Source organism: Embiotoca jacksoni, unplaced genomic scaffold (genome assembly GCF_022577435.1).
Source record: "Embiotoca jacksoni isolate LCO1_2020_lvr unplaced genomic scaffold, fEmbJac1.0.p SCAF_5, whole genome shotgun sequence".
NCBI classification, from domain to species: domain Eukaryota; kingdom Metazoa; phylum Chordata; class Actinopteri; family Embiotocidae; genus Embiotoca; species Embiotoca jacksoni.
The window spans coordinates 3,895,592-3,914,533 of NW_027185403.1; the positions used below are offsets into that span (position 1 = coordinate 3,895,592).

The 18,942-nt window shown below is 38.1% G+C and overlaps 1 protein-coding gene across 1 annotated transcript in view; it reads left to right on the forward strand.

Annotated features, from left to right (window-relative positions):
- gfra4b (GDNF family receptor alpha 4b) overlaps positions 1-13,219 on the forward strand; it is a 43,271-nt gene extending 30,052 nt beyond the window's left edge. The window contains exons 2-8 of the mRNA XM_069170720.1: positions 1,261-1,536; positions 1,822-1,902; positions 4,092-4,437; positions 5,208-5,317; positions 6,121-6,255; positions 8,270-8,430; positions 9,939-13,219. Of these exons, the coding sequence (XP_069026821.1) occupies positions 1,261-1,536; positions 1,822-1,902; positions 4,092-4,437; positions 5,208-5,317; positions 6,121-6,255; positions 8,270-8,430; positions 9,939-10,082 (1,253 nt within the window). The 3' untranslated portion in view covers positions 10,083-13,219. The remainder of the gene's footprint in view (positions 1-1,260; positions 1,537-1,821; positions 1,903-4,091; positions 4,438-5,207; positions 5,318-6,120; positions 6,256-8,269; positions 8,431-9,938) is intronic.
- The last annotated feature ends 5,723 nt before the right edge of the window (positions 13,220-18,942 follow it).

An 18,942-nucleotide genomic window follows, 5' to 3' on the forward strand; every position in this document is an offset into this window, starting at 1 on the left:
TGTCAATATAGTCTGTACATGACGCATAGCCTACATCCAAGCTCCCTGGCTCACTGAATAGGCTTGAGTCATGCAGTATAACTGTAGGAGTCGAAGCTTCTCAGGACAAGGTTTGGCAGTGAATCATTAAGAGAATGGATTAGCATCTGTATAACTCTGCCACTCTTGATTTTTCAAACAGTAACTGAATAACATATGCGTATTCAACATGCATAAAAAATACGGTATTTCATAACTTCAGCCTTGAAGTAGTTCAGTAAAGCAACAAATGCTGCAGCCTGTAGGGCCATTTCCAAGACTGACTTTATGGGAAAAGATATGTCGATATAACAGCATAGAGTTCAGATTTGATTTTGATTTTGAAAAGAAAATAAGTGTTTAATGTGTGTTGGATAACTAATTTACCAATAAGGGCACATATGCACATTTCTAGATTCATTATTTTAGTCTGAGACCAATGTCAGACTTCAGACAGCTCAAGAGGCTACCATAAATGTACCGTAGAAACAACATACAGGACTCAAAGATGAAGCCCACTCACTTGAATGAAAAATTTGCTCGCCGAGCATACGAGTCAAAAACGTTTCCTAGCTTCCGGGTATGCTTCAACATTGTGCGCCCCACTGCCCATGTGCTTTAATATTTCCCCTGCTGGCCCTTCCCTGGCATTCCCACTTGGCTCATAGACCTCACAGTGAGATGATGTCACGCAAATTAAACTCATTTTCTAGGCTTTGGGAAAGCCTTACAATTAGGAAATCTCCACGCATTAAAGATTCATAATAGCGTTAACAATGACCTTATTTACAGTTGGAGGTGTCCTGTCAATAATTTTACAGACATTTCTTTTGCAATGGTGGTGTATGGGGAAAATGCTTTTGGGGCTGCAAGAGATTTCTTCATTGTAATGCCATAGTGGGCATTGGTAAAAGCTCTCTAAACATATCACTAGAGGCAATGAAAACAAGTCAGATTTTACTTTTTTTTCCTCACTGTCAAACTGTCAATTTATAGGTTTTCACAATTTAACAATCAGCCTTGCAGCGGATTTAACTTCATGCTCAATATCTCCTTTCAATGTTCACCTTTTTCCTACAAAATGTAACTTTTTCTCATCCTTTATTCTTCCTGACAACTGGTCTGCTTTTAAACTCAGGTCTCCTTTATTTCCCATTTAATCTAATTATGTTACACCCCAATGCCATTTCAAATCCTCTTATCTTTCTGCTTTCTGTTGTGCTTTTATTTCTTCCCACACAGCTCTGTTAGAGGTTATAATGGCCGGCAGAGACTGCCTAGTGGCTGGAGACTCATGCTCGAGTGATGAGACTTGTAGTCCACGTCTACGTACTTTGCGGCAGTGTGTGGCGGGAAACGGCAGCATGAAGCTGGGCCCCGGTGCCAGAAGCCAGTGTGCCAACGCGGTGTCTGCCCTACTGTCCAGCCCTTTACATGGCTGCCAGTGTAAAAGAGGAATGAAGAAGGAGAAGAACTGCCTGAGCATCTACTGGAGCCTTCACCAGTCTATCATACATGGTCTGTGCTTATGTGCTAAAAACTAAATTTTTCAATGAACTCTGTAAGTCAAAAATCCATTTTATTTTCATACAGTAGCAACGGTTCATTAAAAATAACACAGCAATACTGACAAATAAATAATAGGCAGACTGTAATGTGGGTAAAATGTATGATGTTGTCAATTGGAGCCTGCATGACTAAATGAAAATGACTACATGTAAGCATAATTTATGTTTCATCATTTAGATGAGCTGTGGCGTTTATTCAAGCCAATATCTCTATCTGTGTCTATTCTACTTTCAGGACTAAACCTGGTGGAGAGTTATCCCTATGAGACAGTGCAGAGGGATTACGATTATGTCCGCCTGGCTTCTATAACAGCTGGCAAGTTCACTGACCTTCATTAACGTTCACAATTTTTTTTACTATTTCACCTTTTGAAGACGTTTTGTTCTTGCAAAAATAAGACTTCAGAATTTTCCCTGGAAACAAGCACAGGACAAACAGAGGTCCCTTATGTTCTTCAGACACCACTACTACACATGTATCCTATTCATCCGAGGTCATCTCCAGCATCCAAAATTGTATCTTTGTCTTCGTCATGTTACTGAATGGCAATGTCATTCACATCCAAGACTCAGCTGAAACAACATTGTCCATGAATGTCAATTCATTTTCATAATAGAGAGAATAATCCAAATCTCACCTTGTTTCTTAAACCTTCAGGCTTCTTGAACAACTTGGTCATAAAAACATTACTAAAACAAGGCCAAACTCTGAAAAGCAGATTTCTGTATATCTTGTGGATACAAAAGATCCAAACACATTATGTAATGACAACATTGTGAACCTATAAACCTTACAATTAGTGTAAGAAAATAAAATGTAGGCTAAGGTTGACATGGTCATGGTTAATTAACTCCACCATAGAGTTTACGTTTACGGTGCAATTTGTTTGCTGGTTTGTCAGCAAGATTACACGATAACTTATCTTTTAAACAACAACTTGGTTAAGTAACAAATCGCTAGTTACTTTATCAACCACTCCGACCAGAACACCTGTTGTTTACAAAACTATAAACACACTGCAGAAAACTGATGAGTCATCCCTGAGGCAAGCAGCTCAAAGAGATCAGCTGTTTGCTCAATTCCCAGGCAACATGTATACAAAAGCTTCATTCAGATGTTGCCACACAAAGTAGCAGGGTTCACTCTCACACCAAACATGACCATTCATGAACTCTGCAGCTTGTTTTGGTGTCCTTGGTCAAGATCACATAACACTTCAGGTCTAACACTGAAGAGAATGAAATATAAAATGCTCGGTGCATTTCCTGAATCTCATTTAAACCAGCATCTGCGGTCGTTTCTCTTGTTCAGTGCCTTCCACTGAACTGCTAGTTGCTAGGGCTGGCCCCTGAAAGTCAACGAGTCGAATCATCTGTTGGAGACCCAACAGTCAACTGAGATTCTTCAAGTCGAAGCGAGCAGTGTTCCGATCTGTTTCACACAGATATTGAACACAGACATTGAACACAGACATTGAACGCAAAAGGGGGGTCGCAGTAAGGCCAAGACTAAGGAATGCACGTGGGTGCAATGCGTATCTAGCAAGGGCAAGTAGCTCTACTAACTTTACTACAACACCCCTACTTGTTTTATTGTTGACTGAAATGTCTGAAATACTGTTCTCACTTACTCAGTTCAGAGACAAAGAAGAGACTAATCCATGACAATAAATGACTACAATAGCCCAAAATATCAATAACTCATCATACAGGCCAGTGCACCACACATTCAATCCTGATGGGCATTATTGAGATGCTTTTAGAATGCTGTCACATTGAAAACCTTAAAAATTATAAACTGCTTTTCAATAAGAACAAGTTGTGACTGCTTGTTATTTTTTGCACAACTGCACTGTTTCAGGATAAATGAGATTGAAACCTTATGGGTACCTTGAAATAGCAAATGGAGGAACAGCTGTAATAATACAGCACTCATTCACATTTTACAGACAAATGGAGGAACAGCCGTAATAATACAGCACTCATTCACATTTTACAGACAAGAGGACGGCAGAGGGGGATTTGCAACAGATGTCACATTCTGAATACCAAATTACAGACTATATTTTCATAACAGTTGATGTTACAAATGTGGGAGTACAATATGTCAGCCTACCATGCTTGAAAGCTGTCCCTGTGGGCCCTAATTTGTGCCAAAACTTTCAGTGTGTATTTACTTTTGATTTGGAGAAATTGTTCCATTTTCATTACATTGGAGCGCATACTTCTCTCCTAATACATGCTTCGTTATTCTGGTAATCAGGAAATAAGTCTGTCTCAATTGTTTATTTACAACCACTTCTGCTTTGAAGCGGATCTGTAATTGCAAACTATCTCAAGTTTTAAGCTTCTAACAAGAGATTGCATCTCAGCATGATGAATAAATAAACTGAGTACATACCTCAGGTCGCATACACTCTTATTCACATAAAGACAAAACTTTGTTAATCTATTGCTATTTGTTTTCCACTGACATCTTGTCTTTGACCTTACCTCCATCCACAGACACCGATGTTGGCATGACAACTGTGAATCGCTGCCTGGATGCAGCCAAGGCTTGCAATGTGGACGACTTGTGCCAGAAGCTCCGCACAGAATATGTTTCAGCTTGCATCAAACCCACGCCCAAGTCAGGCTTGTGTAACCGGCCTAAATGCAATAAGGCCCTCCGCAGGTTCTTTGACCGCGTTCCTGCAGACTACACACACGAGCTGCTCTTCTGCCCATGTACGGACACAGCATGCGGAGAGCGACGACGGCAGACCATTGTACCCAGCTGCTCCTATGAAAGCATGGAAAAACCTAACTGCATGACACAGATGAGGATCTGCAACGCTGACTATGTGTGCAGGTTAGAACAGAGCTAAATGCATTGGAAGCTTTTAATCGTCTTCCCTTTATTTTAATATCAATCTTAGAACAGATATTAGGTTTATTACTCACTTCGCCATCTTATATGGATAAAATAACAATTTGCTTAAAAATATTTGGAATAACCAGTTTTGTTTTAGCTCAATGATCCAACTCTAAAGCTTATGTTTAATTATTCCGACTTTATTCAAGTACTCCCTGGATATCGTTTTTTTTTTTTTTTTTTTTAATCAATCATTTATTTGGGCCAGTGCTGTTCAGTATTTGGACTCTTCGAAACCAAATAAACAGCCACTCAATCAACAAAATGGCCTGCTGTTTTACCCTAAAGCTTTCTACCACCATTGGTTAGAGCACCCCAGAGAGCCTGTAGAAATAACACATTAAATATTTAGCGCAGATAAAGAGCCAGATGGATCAGAGTTATCGCTCATTGCTATCTCTGGTCATGGCCATTATTTTTCCACAGCCCCATTACACTCAGAGGGCTTTACTAATGATCCCAGGTCTCGGGGATGAAATATATTACTCTTTCTATCACTTTCACATTACAGTCCAGTGCTTTCAGTCTTCACCATGGCCAACAATATTTCTTTATGTCAGAGGGGCAAAGTCTAAATTTAATGACCAAGTTATAGTAGGAAGAATTTATTTTTTTTTTAAAAAGGAAAAAAACAGCAAACCTTTTACATAAAACAATACAGGGTTCTCATGTTCTTGCTAACTGGTGCCCATTTTGTGCTTTTGCAGGTCACGTCTGGCTCAGTTTCAGTATGACTGCGAACCCTCCACAACATCTGCCAACGGTTGCAAGCAAGTGAACTATGGAGCCTGTCTCCTCGCCTACACAGGGCTCATAGGTAGGTGCAGACTTGAGATGCAACATAGAGAGAGAGAAAGCACATAAAGTTGTGGGGAAAAAAGGAAATGAACAGGTGGAGGAGGAAAGAGACAGGATGTGAATGAAGGTATGTGCGATATGCTGCGTGACAGAAGGAAAGAGAAAATTCCGCAGCGATAAAGACGCAGGAATGAGTGAAAGCTAGCTAGAAGGGAAATGAATAGGTTAAAAGAGAGTGGGAGAATGAAATGAAACTTATTCAAAACCAAATGACAAAGTTCAGGATGGTGTAAGATACAAACGCATAAAAATCTTGTCTAAAAAAAAAACAGAGGCTGTTTGTACGTGAGCCTTAATCTGTTTTATAACAGTCCGTAAAAGAAAATGAACAGCCACTTCTTTTCCACACACTGGAAAGCAGAGCTAACCTAATGCATTTCAAGAACCTCAAATGGTGCCCCTCAGCACAAACACACTCTTGGCATTTTCATTCCCGTCTTGTATTTATTAAAGCACATGAAATACCACCATCCACTATATGAGAAGAAAAAAAAAACAAGCACAGAAAAAAAAATCTCAATGTCAGAGACTTCTGTGACCTAAAAAAGACAATATTGGAGTATTTCTCAATTGCTCTGTATTTTATCCTACCAGTCAAACCTGCAATCGAGTTTTATCATTCCTTTACATCAGGTCAGTGCAGAGAAAAATGCAGTGTCCATTAATGTTTCAAGAAAATAAATGAACTATGCATACAGTGCAACAATTCAAAGGCGAATGAATATTTTATATTGATAGAAGCCTGATGCCGTCTCTCTGCAGGAAGTACAATTACTCCCAACTATGTCGACAACTCCACATCCAGCGTGGCCCCATGGTGCTCCTGCTCAGCCAGTGGGAGCCGGAGAGAGGATTGTGAAAATTTCCTGGGATATTTCAACGACAACGTCTGTCTCAGTGAGTATCATCACTCTGTCTGCAACAAACTGGACGGTGCTGACTATAGAAAGCACTGGCTGTACATCACCTGACAGGAACATGTAAGCACATGGACACATTCAGGCTAATAAACAAGTATATAAAGAAAAAGATCATAACTGAAACAACTACCTTTTCATGAATATATCGCTGACCCTTTTGAATTTCTATGGTTTCATATAATTCCACTCCACAACTGGTAGAGCAGTGTAATTTCATTCATTAAAGGAAAAACAAAATTTCCATAATTTGCACTGATAACCTGTAACTGGGGAGATTCAAACAGACTTGGTGTTGAAAGCAAAATTATCTCCATGGCAGAGATAGTGGCGGGATAGAGCTGTCGGGATTCAGTGAGACAGATGTTTCCCAGCATGCTCTAACAGCAGCAGAGCGAGATGTTTTTAAATAAGAGATCTGGTGCTTGTTGTAGAATTAACAGTGTGCTTTCTCTCACTCTCTCTTTCTCACACACATTTACATGCTTTACACTTCATCCTTTCTCATTATTAACACCCTCTCCACACGGGTGTCTTGGTAATTCCACCTGGGTGTTCAGACTGTCACTTTGTAGTGAATAACAAGTAAGCAGCCCTGTGATTGTGAGGTAATTGTATTTTTATTAAGTCTCATCTGAACATCGGATGTACTTATTTCTTTTTTTTTTTTTTATAATGACTTAAAAATGACTCATGTAAACTTCCTTTAGAAAACTTTTCTGGAACTCGGACACTAATTTTATATTTTAAACCTTAAAGAGCAACTTGCAGGTTGGCGATCCAAGTGAAGTAATATGCAGAAATATGAAGCAAAAACTAGATTTAAAAAACAAAAAAATCTGTTTGTATCTGTGTTACAATAACATTTAGAGTTGTATTTGTAATGGAGTTTCATACTCGCTTTAAATATCAACAAAGCTAGGAAAGGAAGGAAATATGAAATAACAGTAGTTTTGACACTGAAGAGGGCACAGATGTATGGTGAGTGACTGTTGATACGATAGCTAACGTGTTCACTTCACAGTACTGTAAAGTTATGTCAGAATCTCTTAATTTACACATTCCTCACTCAAAAACTGAGCTACATTCCAAACTATGCATTTGGTGTACTGTAACAACCCATTGCAATGCTTGACTCACTAAAACCTGAATGTTTGGGGACAGCTGCAATGATGAGACTTCAAATGCAGAACAAAAACAAAAACACACCATACAGAAAAGTTAAAGCAACTCTATGTGTCAGGTAGTACGCTTTACTGTATGGCGTTGATTACAGATTCAAGATGATGAGCTGAGCAGCGGTAGAAAAAGCAGCAGCATGTCTTGTAATACAAATGGGAACAATAACATGGTTTAATAAGATTGTTTCATATTAGGGCGCTCCATCAGCCTTTTTTTTTTTTTTTAGAAGTCCTACACTGGTGTTTTGTAATTTATTGTGTCTTCTGTTCTGTTCTACTGTGCCTCCTCATTTCCATGCGAATTCTTACCCTAACACCTTTTCTTTTATATCCCTAATGACCTTTGCTCTTGAGTGTGAGTAATTAATGTCCTTATTATTGACCTCAGTGAGTATGTATCACAGAACCTGTACACATGGTGAATATCTTTGCGTGGTGTGTGGCGAGGTGAATCTTTGGCCAGTCTTTTCTTGGGCCCTCTGCCTAGAGAAGATACAGAGAGGTCTCAGAGTTATTTGGCCAGTGCAAATGGTTGGAGAGTTAATGAGGTCGATGTGGAGAGGCAGGTGCAGTCTGGATACTTGAAGAGAATACTGAGTATTTTCTTTTTTCTTTTCTCCTCTGCTGACCACATCCAAACTAGCTCTGGCCCTGCAAAAGCTCGTATGTAAAATTTACAATTCAGAACTGTCCCCCCAGTTCTGAATCTGTCATGATTCGGTTAGACATGAGTGTAAGTCAATGAAAGCATATCAATCCGATGTTCCTGGAGACGAGTAAAACTTTTTTTTCCTGCTATATCTCATCTTGCAGGGACTGCTCTCATGACATTTGGAAGCGAATCAGATCAGCAGCCGACTCTCAGCGAGTACAGCACACCCAGCCACGGCAGACGAGAAAACAGGAGCACCACTTCTCAACCAGAAACCATAGAAACTATGAGGAATATTCTGGATACAATAATACCAACACAGGTGTGCAATTTCATTGTCATGGCCAGTTCACTCTAGCAGCTTCACTTAGCCCGTCATTCTGAAGTGAACCTTCTGAATAAACCTTATTTTGCACTTCTGAGAAAAGAAAATTGCTCAGAAGTTCTGCAATATAGGTTTTTCAAATCATTTTGGCATGCAATTATATCTGCAGAAGAAAGACACAATCGTGCTGAAATTTGTTTCATTTTATTTCAGCCATTTATTCTCATTTGGTAAGAAAAATTAATACAAATAATGGGAATGTCTCAAATGTCCTGACAAACCACCAAGCAGTATTTCAAACAAGTTAAATAAGGGGGTGCACTCTAACTTCTGTACACATATCCCGCACACTTTACAAATCCACCCTTTTCATGTGGATTGGCAAGGACAAGAAATAGAAGATCCCACCTTCAAGTGATGATCAGTCGTTCTGGCGTTAACTGTTATTCATAAAAACATAAATTGCAAACTTAAATATTCAATTTGCTTCGTAGCACTTTACTATCTTTGTTTGTCTTGTAAACTGTGAAAAACAGAGAGCAATAACTGTTCAAGATCCAATTGAAACATGGCAGTTATCCATGTTTCTTGGGAAAGATATGGCAATCAGTTTCGACAGTGACCATTAAAAAAGGCAAACATATTGTGTAGGCTGAGGATGTTGTCACTATTATCTGCATTTCAGAGACTAAAGTAGCCCTGGCCTCAACCTTAGCTGACTCGCAGTCCATAAAGTCACACTGAAACATAATTTAGAGTCCTTAACTGTAGTTATGTGACGTATCTATAAGTGGAACGGATTATGAAGGTAGGGTTTAGCTACAAGAGGGATTTAAAACAAATCCCATTGATGAGAATGAAGAACTCAAAAGTGTGTTTTTCGAATACCTTTCAGTCAGAGCTGTAAATAGATGCAAATGTAAGGAGCTGTAGCAGAAAACACAGAGTCCTTACTTGCATTATTCAACCAGGAGGTGCAGGATGTGTTACATGAACAAATTATGATATCAACCACATTTTTTGGAAATGTAAGTGAAGTTTTTTCCAGCTATAATGCACACGCACACACACACACACACGATCCACTAACTACTCAACGTTCAAGTGTGGTTTTAGATGACAAGTGGGGTTAACTTGCCCCAAATCACATCGGTTTGGATACACTTATGTAGCTAACCAGGTGTTCAAGATAAATCATAAAAATAATTTTACATTGTACTGAAAGAGTAAAAAAAAAAAAAAACATACCTATTTAGCATCTGAAACAGGATTAATGATGAACACAAGGACACAGGAGTAGAATTTGTAAGGGTTTTTTGCACTGACCTGGAGTTCTAAGGTGAATCCTGACACAGAATATCACTAACTTGCTTTTACACGAGCAGTGATGACCACCTGAAACTCAGGGGACTACTTGTAACAAAGTATTGTATTTAGAAGATAAGTAGTATTGAAAAGAGAGGACAAAAAAAGTGGTAAACTGATCTCTCTCTGTCTCCTCCCAGGTCCTGGGAAATGAACTACTGGTGGGTCACTCCACCCTGCCGTCCGACAGTCTCCCAAACTCTGCCTCCCGTCCCATCTCAATGCTTCAAGCTGCCTTCAGCCTTCTGTTGTCTCTCCTTTATGTCCCCAACAATGGACACTAAAGACTGCAGGGAAGCGTGCTGAGGACCCTCGGAGTACCAAGCAGATGGGAGGACAAGTGCAGTTCAGAGGAAAATGGACCATGTAGCATCACTCCTCCCTCGAAATATGTACAGCGATTCTGTTTTTCTATTTTTGTGTCTGAATAGTCAAGTTCCACCTGCCAGTGTTCTCACTCAGAGTGTGGGAGCCCTCTGCAGACAAATGCCAGTCTGTACATTTGTACATTGTTGTTGCGATCAAGCTGAAATGAAGTCAAAGTACTGCTTATGTGGACTAACTCAGTTTCAGCTGTATCTGTATTCAAAGTTACAATGAAAATATGAAGCAGATGTGTATGATACAAATATATGAAGTATGTACCTGTGAAGATTTGTATTATCAACAGAAGCTCTTGTTTGAAATACTGTAAGTAAAAATGATTGGAGTAAGCCAGTGTCTGCTCAGTCCTCAGAGCATAAAGTGTTCAGAAAGATGTTGGAGAAGATGGGGCGATGATACCGCTCTACTAAACTGACGGACAGAGGACAATTATTCCTGACCAATACTGGAATAGTGGAGCGACAGGGGGACAACAGAACTATATTTTGCTCAGACATTATGGACTAATGTACTGATTAAATAATGCCCAGCAGCTCCATCTAAAAGAGATGTTGCAAACCAGAGTACGCAAGAAAAATCGTGACATAATCCTCTCCATCAAGACTGTTGTTGTTTCTCAAACTCTCTCACATCACTTTATTTGTTATTGCTACAGTTGCGGAAGCTGTTAATAGACCATATAAGTCCTTGGTCATTATCATCAAAGAAAAATATATGGACTTGAAAGGAAATACCGAGAAAAGCAGGAACTTCATACCTGTATCTGCTGTGCTGTGTTTGTGAGTGTAAAATTCCTTTTCTTTCTCATTGTGCAAGTGAACATTGTTACACAGGGCTCTGAGTTTTTGTGCCACAGAAGGAAGTGAATGGTTTGAGAGTCACCAACACCAGTACGGAGCCTGTTAGAGATTTGACAGTAACGAATGATTCAGTATTTCCTGTTCTGGGAACATGCCAGTGAATTTTAAACACGTCCAGAGGTGCAGCAAATAAAAGTTCTCAAATCATTGATGTATACTCATTAGCATCTATGAACCTTTCTTTAAGTAAATGGCAAATTCTTAGTCTGGTGCTATTGAAGTGAACACTTTGGTTACATTTTCAGAAGCAACTAAAATTGTTTACCTTAACAGTCATATGACTCAGACTTCCAGGATTACTCTGTAGTGCATTATTTGAAGTGAGATTAGAACAAGATTTACAGTGTAATCCTGCCACTTGTGACCTCGTCTGATCTGTCTTAAAAAAAACAAATGAGCTGCTTCCTTTTTGAGCTACCGTGTTTATATCTTGCTTACTTGAGCCTCAAAGTCCTTTCGGGCCAATAGAAACAAATTTTAACCCCTAAGGCCATTCAGAATACTTACAAGTACAGTGCATGTTAAGTTTAGGAGAGTCATAAAAAGGCAAGACAGATGTGCTGTAGAATATATTTTCTCATTACATAACAGGCCTAATGGTGTATACACTTCTCCAGGAAAGAAAGCTGCTGTTATACTCAGCAGGGGAAATGATGACTTTCCTTGAACATTCACCCACAACCCTCCCCTGTGTCACTGTCACATGTATCTGCTGTTAATTTGAGGTAAAATCAAACATTACAAAACACTGTCATCAACAAAAACATACTCTATTTTAAATTAGATCAGTAATTACCTGGGAATTATTTTAAGACAAAACTAAACCCTATTTTATGGATATTGGAAAAAAAAATATATTTCCTCATATTTTATTACCAAAAGTAAGAAAATTTAATGAAATGATCATAAATGGAAAATATGTATTAAGATGTTACTATTGTTAATATTCTAAAACTTTTGTCAACAAACTGGCCCCTTAAAAACATGTAGGTTTACTTGACCACACTGTAAAGTTAATTTGAAAGTCAATCCAGCCAAGAACAGTAAGAGAAGACAGGATCCAACTTTAGTACAGTAAAGCCCTGGTGGAACTACATGCTTGCAATGACAGTGTTAACTTTTGACAAGTATAATGTTTACTATGTTGATTAGTTTCCTAATTAATAATGAACTCAAAGTACATTGTAGCTGATGGGAATGTAACTATAGATGCTCGCTATTGGACGAATTGCCGATACATTCCAATATTTCTTGAATCTTTAAGCTGATTGCAAATACCAGTATCGGTATGCATGCGTTTTTTCACCCAATTGCAGACAACATCAAATCTCTCCTGTACTGGAATTAATATATTATTATGCCTCGTCATATCGGGATTTCCTACTGGCAGATGCAGGTGAAAAAAAAGCATTGCTTTTCAACATGTGTACATACACTGGGCAAATTAAAAATACTGCTTCAACCTGGGGTATGTTAAATATGGCATAATTATTTTCATGTAGCATTTCCTCTAAGATTCATCTTATTTAATCAGACGTGGATGTTGCTCCTACTTAGAAAAACATTAAAAACACCAAATTTCACATTTGTTTCGGACACTTTAAAACACCTCCACAATGCAGACATATGGTTGCTCGCTTGTCCAAGTTCAGCGCAACAGACGTGATGACGCTGCACTGCGTACACATACTCATGCAGGGGACGGGGCATTGAATATTTATGTATAATTTAAGCATAATTTTATCAGTCAGTAATGTTGGCAGAAATGGTTGTGTCAGGCCATTGCTGATATTTCATTTTTAAGGCTGTTTTTAAATCAACCAATACCAATTGCACCCCTAATTGTAAGTGTCAGTTTTGCAGGTATGAATGATGTCACTCATCAAATTCAAGTTAAAGTATCTCCAATTGTTACAATTCATCCTAAATCACCTTTGCAAACACAGATACCATGGCTGGTCATACCACACACTAATTATGGCAATGTTTATTATACTGTATATGCTTGACATACAGAACGCCTGATGGTTATTTTCAGGGTTTGACTAATGTTCCTCTTTGGTGATGTACATGTCTTTTTTTGACACTTGTCATGATTTTCAAGTGTACTTCTTGAAATATTTTTTTTTTTTCAGTTATTAAACTGGTATGCTAGCAGTTTGGGCTCACACAACATCCTTTTATTGTCTTGTGTTTAAAGAACACCTACCAATGTGCTGATTGCTACACATTTTTCCTTTCAAATAGATCTTTGTAACTGGAATCAAATACAAGCCACCTAGATCTGTAACTACTGGTTATATTTCATTACTGATTGATATGTCCAGTCTTGAATATGAAATAACTTAGTTACAAAATGTGAAAAATGCCCAACACAAGTTCAGGGATTCCAAATATCTTGCTCTGCCCAACAATCCAAAACCCGCTGAGATTCAATCTAGTATGATACAAATAAAAAAACACCACTAAATCCTCTCAAATAAGAAGCCGGATAGTCACATTTTGTCCACACCTCTGGTCACCCCTTTCTAAATAATAATAATAATAATAATAATAATAATACTCTATCCATAGGAGTGTTGGGACCTAAAAGTACTGTATACTATGCAGCACTTCTCACTTACAGCAAAGATTAGAGAAAGACACACTGGAGAAGGCCGATATATAATCAACTGCTCTTTTAAGAGAGAAAGTGGTCAGGTAAATCCAAATTGTTTGAAGCTCAGCGTTACGACTCAAAAGGAGAGTCCCTACTAGCTACATAAGAAAAAGGCAGAGATGGTGCCTACGAAACACGGCATCCAAAGTGAGAGAAGAATGCACACAAGTTGTTTGCACCATGATGATATTTCACCATGGCTATTGGTTGTGAAATCACCCAGAGCAAGAGCAGTGCTTTCTTATATCCAGTACAACAGGGAGGAACTATCCACATTTTACTTCAAGTGCAGATGAGAAACATATTACCGTGATGAATCTGAATGTTCAGAATATGATGTACTCAGCTGATTTATACCAGACTCATTACTGCATGACTGATGTATAATTTCACTGTGCAGCATTCTGAAAAAAACAAAACAAGCATCGTTTACAATCATCTCTGATCTCCACTGACACACGATACGATTTGTCAAACTGGAGGTTTACTTGTACGAAATCAGTAACTCCAAATATAACTACAGTCTGTATGCATTTTTTTTTTTTAAATCCCCGAAAGAAAGCTTCATGGAGCTCACCAAATATGCAAACTTCCTCAGGCAATTTGATTTGAAAGTTAATTTCACAAATCCATCTATTGCATAATCTCATGTTCAGTTTAGTCACATCTCATCTTTGTTAATAATGTCATTGCATATAATATAGCTTGCTGGCTAATACAACCCTGAATCAAGACAGAACTTCTTTAGTCAAGAGGATGACAGGTTACAAAATGTCTTACTTCTGAGTAAAATGGACCAGAACATTAAGAGTGACCGCTAAAGGTCCCCTGCACTCAAGCAAAAGTGTCTTGGTCAACGTTATTTTTCTTCAATGTTTGGCCTTTACGGTACAGAATAAGATTTTATATTCAAAGTTTAAAACTAAAAGCCTGTTTTTAAAGTTGATGATGTATACCTTCAAGCAGGATCTGTGACATCACAACTAGTGTGGAAACCAATCCTGGTCTAATAAGTAATTTACACAAATGTAATGTGGGGCTATATGCAGGCCCACACAAGAATATTGTTTTTTTAGTGAGGTAGGAGACACGCTGTGAACACAAATCATTCTTCAAAGTAAAAACATCTTTTTGTACAGCATCTTCAAACATGCCAGGACAGGCTTTTTAAGTACTACTGATACAAATATGAAGCTAAATTTGATCCAATGGCAATAAAACATGTCAAGGAGTAAATTGTATTTTTTCATTCTGCTGGTAAAGTAGTACTTGCCTGTATAGAACTAAGTCGCAAGCACACAAAGCATGGGCGAAATAGTTTTCTCCGAGGCAACCGCTGGAGGGCATAAACGCCCTCACACTTTAACCCTGCTCTCAAAGTTAAGTTCTGCTTGCAAAGAAATGACAAAAAGAAAACTGCTATTGACATTAAGTAAAAATAATACCAGCATTTCATGATACTGAAGAAAAAATACAATGTTTGTTGTTGAGATGATGTACTATTACCTACACAAATACAAAAAAGGTTATTCTTTCAGGTATTTCAGATTAGAACTCAATCGAGCTTCAAAAAGATATTCAAAGAAAATCTGACAGACTAAAATCTTTAATATTTTACAGACACTATTTGCACTCGAGTAATTGAAAAGAATAGACTTTCTAAAGATAAATAATGCAAATACATGACAATAAGTCAGCAAATGAAAATGATAATGAATTTCTTGCAAACTAATTGTCATATTTAACAACTGCAGGATTAAAATCAAATTCTGAAGGACTGGTGGGAGGATTTTTCAGAACACTACATTTATGTATTCATTGTTAGCTGACATATATTTATCTTATTTTCTATGACCACACACTAATTTTTAAAGCCACTGAGTGAACTCCACCACTCGCATGATACTTTAATATTCATAACAACAATGTAAAAGTTTTGTTTCAGAATTACTATCAGGACTGCAGACTAACCTTTTACATTGGTAGTACTGGTGCACTTAACTTTTTGATTTAGGTGCACGTGGCTAATGGCTAATTTAAAGTGAACCAAACAATACAGACATATTTGGAACTGTGACCAGCAAACTGACAGGTTGGATTTTCAACTTGAACCATTCCACCTGTAGTGCACCAACACATATTTTAGATGCATTTTTCTGCACCCCTTTGGCACTTTTTTGTGCATTGCAATAAGTATTAGTAATTTATTAAGCCTCTGTATAAATAATTGAAGATGTCCCATCTCATCCTCCATTGCTGTTTGAAAAGCTCAGACTATTTTACTGCTCCTTGGAATAAATTGCAGCTCATGCATGTCACAACAATCAGCAAAGTGTATCTACATGACCAGGTGATAATATCGAGGGGCCAGAATAAACTGGAACCGAGACTGATGTAGACCAACATGTGAGCTTTATTAATTTATAAAAAATAAAACGTATCTCCAGTTGACTGGATAATACAACTAAAACACAGTGAAAGATGAAGGGGTTGAAATAACTATGTTTAATACAAAAAAAAATAATCACATTAACCACAAATGAACAACCAAAGAAATAAAGAATGCGAGTCGAAACTGCACTGACAGGGAGACTGGTGGAAAGTAAGGTATACAACAAATAAACACCACTGCAAAACAAACTAATTGGAGCTTAAACAAACTATTCCACAGCACTACAATATGCTGAAACTTAAAAGAACTCGAACAAAACAAGCATGAAGACTGCCACCATTTTGTTCTCCGTGGCAGAAATGAAACAACAAACGGCCCAAACAATTTTGTATTTAAAACCAACTAAAACCTAACAAATGGTGGAAAAAAGAACAGTGACTGGCTTCTCAGAAGTGTCTGGTAAAAGAACTAAGGAAACAAACAAACAAATTAACATGCAAAAGAAACTTTACAATCACATTTTATAAACAAAAGCAAATACCTTCCAGGCCTGAAACAAAGCCCTTCCCCTCGTTTGGAAGCATGCAGGTGCCTGAAGACAAAATGACCGCCTAGGCGGGCCTCACCTTGATCTCAGGTGTGCAGGAAAGAGGCCCAGGTGAGCTTCCTGTCTCCCTTTATAGCCTATCCTCCCTTTCTCCCTGGGTCCTAGTGTTCGACTGGTACCTGCCCGGCCACATTCACAAATACTCAGGAACTCTGCTTTGCTCAAAAGAGCCGTCCACAAGAGCCGTCCATGAGGCTAATTCCACAACAGTACATCAACAATCAGTAGTAGTACTCATTCACTGAAATTGAAGCTGATATGGCAGGTTTTGAGCAAATCGTATAAGCCACTGATGTTTTAGTGCATCTAGAAGATTCAGACAGTATTATATATATTATAGACAGTAGCCTACACATTAGCAATATATGTTTGCTATTTGCTGTGCAAGTCCCTTGCACTTTTTTGGAGGTGAACTTGTATTTAGGAATTCAAAACATGCAACAAATAAGTGTCACATAAGATGACACACTGCAGACAAAAACGCTTGTGTCTAAAACTGTTAAAACCCCTAGAACGACAAAGTCCTTGCTTTTCAATAAAAGTTTCTGTCCTTAACTTAGTTACTAAACACGTTTATTTACACTGTCTCATCCTCCTACAGACTACTCAGCTACCAAAATGGTGGCACTCGGGAGCCTTGAATATGATTTAGTGTTTGGGTTTGTCTGTGACCTAATTTGAGTTAACAACTAATGTGGTTTAAATGAGAGATGGCTCACTGCTTATTTGGGTTATTTGCACTAGATGGAAGAACTGCCAGGTAAAATTTCTTGAAACACAAAACAAAGGAAGAAATATGACTAGGATTTATGCAACCCCACTGACCTTGCCCCTCCATTCCCAGTGGCAATCAATAGTAACAATCAAATGTGGCTCTGGGTTGTTCAAACCTCTTGCCATTTACCAATGGATCAGTTTACCTGTAACATATCAACAAACATTTTCCCTGCTTGTATTTTCAGACTCCATGTGGTTCCTGTGTTTTTCTTTCCATGCCGTCTGTTTTCAGAGGCAGAAGTGACATTGATTTCTCCCACTAATTGCTGAAAATAAAGCATAAAAGTACCGCCAGCGCTCATGACATGTGGCATTTCAATTTTGTCACAGCATTCCTCACCGACAAAATAACTTGTTACTAGCTGGGACATCATTTTACATCCAGCCTGAATAAAGCTCACTGCATTCACAATCTACTCACTGTTTCCAGCTGGAATACGACTAATGACTAAATGACTAATAATGACAAATTAGCAGAGCGACATAAGGGTTTGAATTATTAACTGCAAGTTTACTGCTGAAGCAAACAAAACAAAAACAAACAAAAAAAGATTTTATAGATGTGAATGTATCGGTACACAAAGTTCTGTTTGGTACATACTTCAGTTTTGGGGTCAAAGTAGATAGTAAGTTTTCAGCATAGAAGAGTAAACAAAACAAATGTCATTTATTTTTTAAAATGTAAACTTTTAACATTCAACAATGCTAGCAAATGGTTCAAATGTGGATATAGATAACTGATGTCTGTTATGCTGCCATTAAAGCCAGCAGTGCGATTTCTACTCTAAATTTGCACAAAGTAATGCTGCTCGTCTCTCTGTTGCTCACACTGAGGACACAGCTGTCATTATTGGAAGTATTATTCGGCCAAACTGGCTGAGATTCATGTATAGGCTCAATGTGAGCTCCACATGTCGGCCGGTCCATTAACCCATAAAGCCTGACAAGTCACAGGAATCTGCAGGAATGTTGATTTGAATGTATAGTGTGAATTAACATATCATACAATATTAATTAAAATTGCACAAAGTTGCTCTAAGATTTACGTTCTGGGAGTGTGAGTACATAGACCTTATGGACTATTCTGCCAGTAATTGGACCGGACAGAAGGCCGATACCAAACAAAACACCCCACACTGAATAGTTTGGGGAGAATACACATACCATTACGCCCCTACTTGTAACAAGACCTCTTATTCGAATGTTAGTGTTTCCGTGAGTGTGTTTTTATGTAGGGGGGGTTTCCATAAAAGTGACTTGGATCTTTTTACTGTCAAAACAGCAAGGAAAACTTAATGCATAGTCACTATTCCACTATAACATTTGGAATCCTTTCTGCAAAAATGTATATCCTAGTTTAAACTTTGAAGGAAAGAAATTGTGCTTTGTATAAATTAGATGCCTACTTTGCAACAGGGTAATGTGTAATTGTGTCAGGACATTTTGTCTTGCTTGATATGATCAT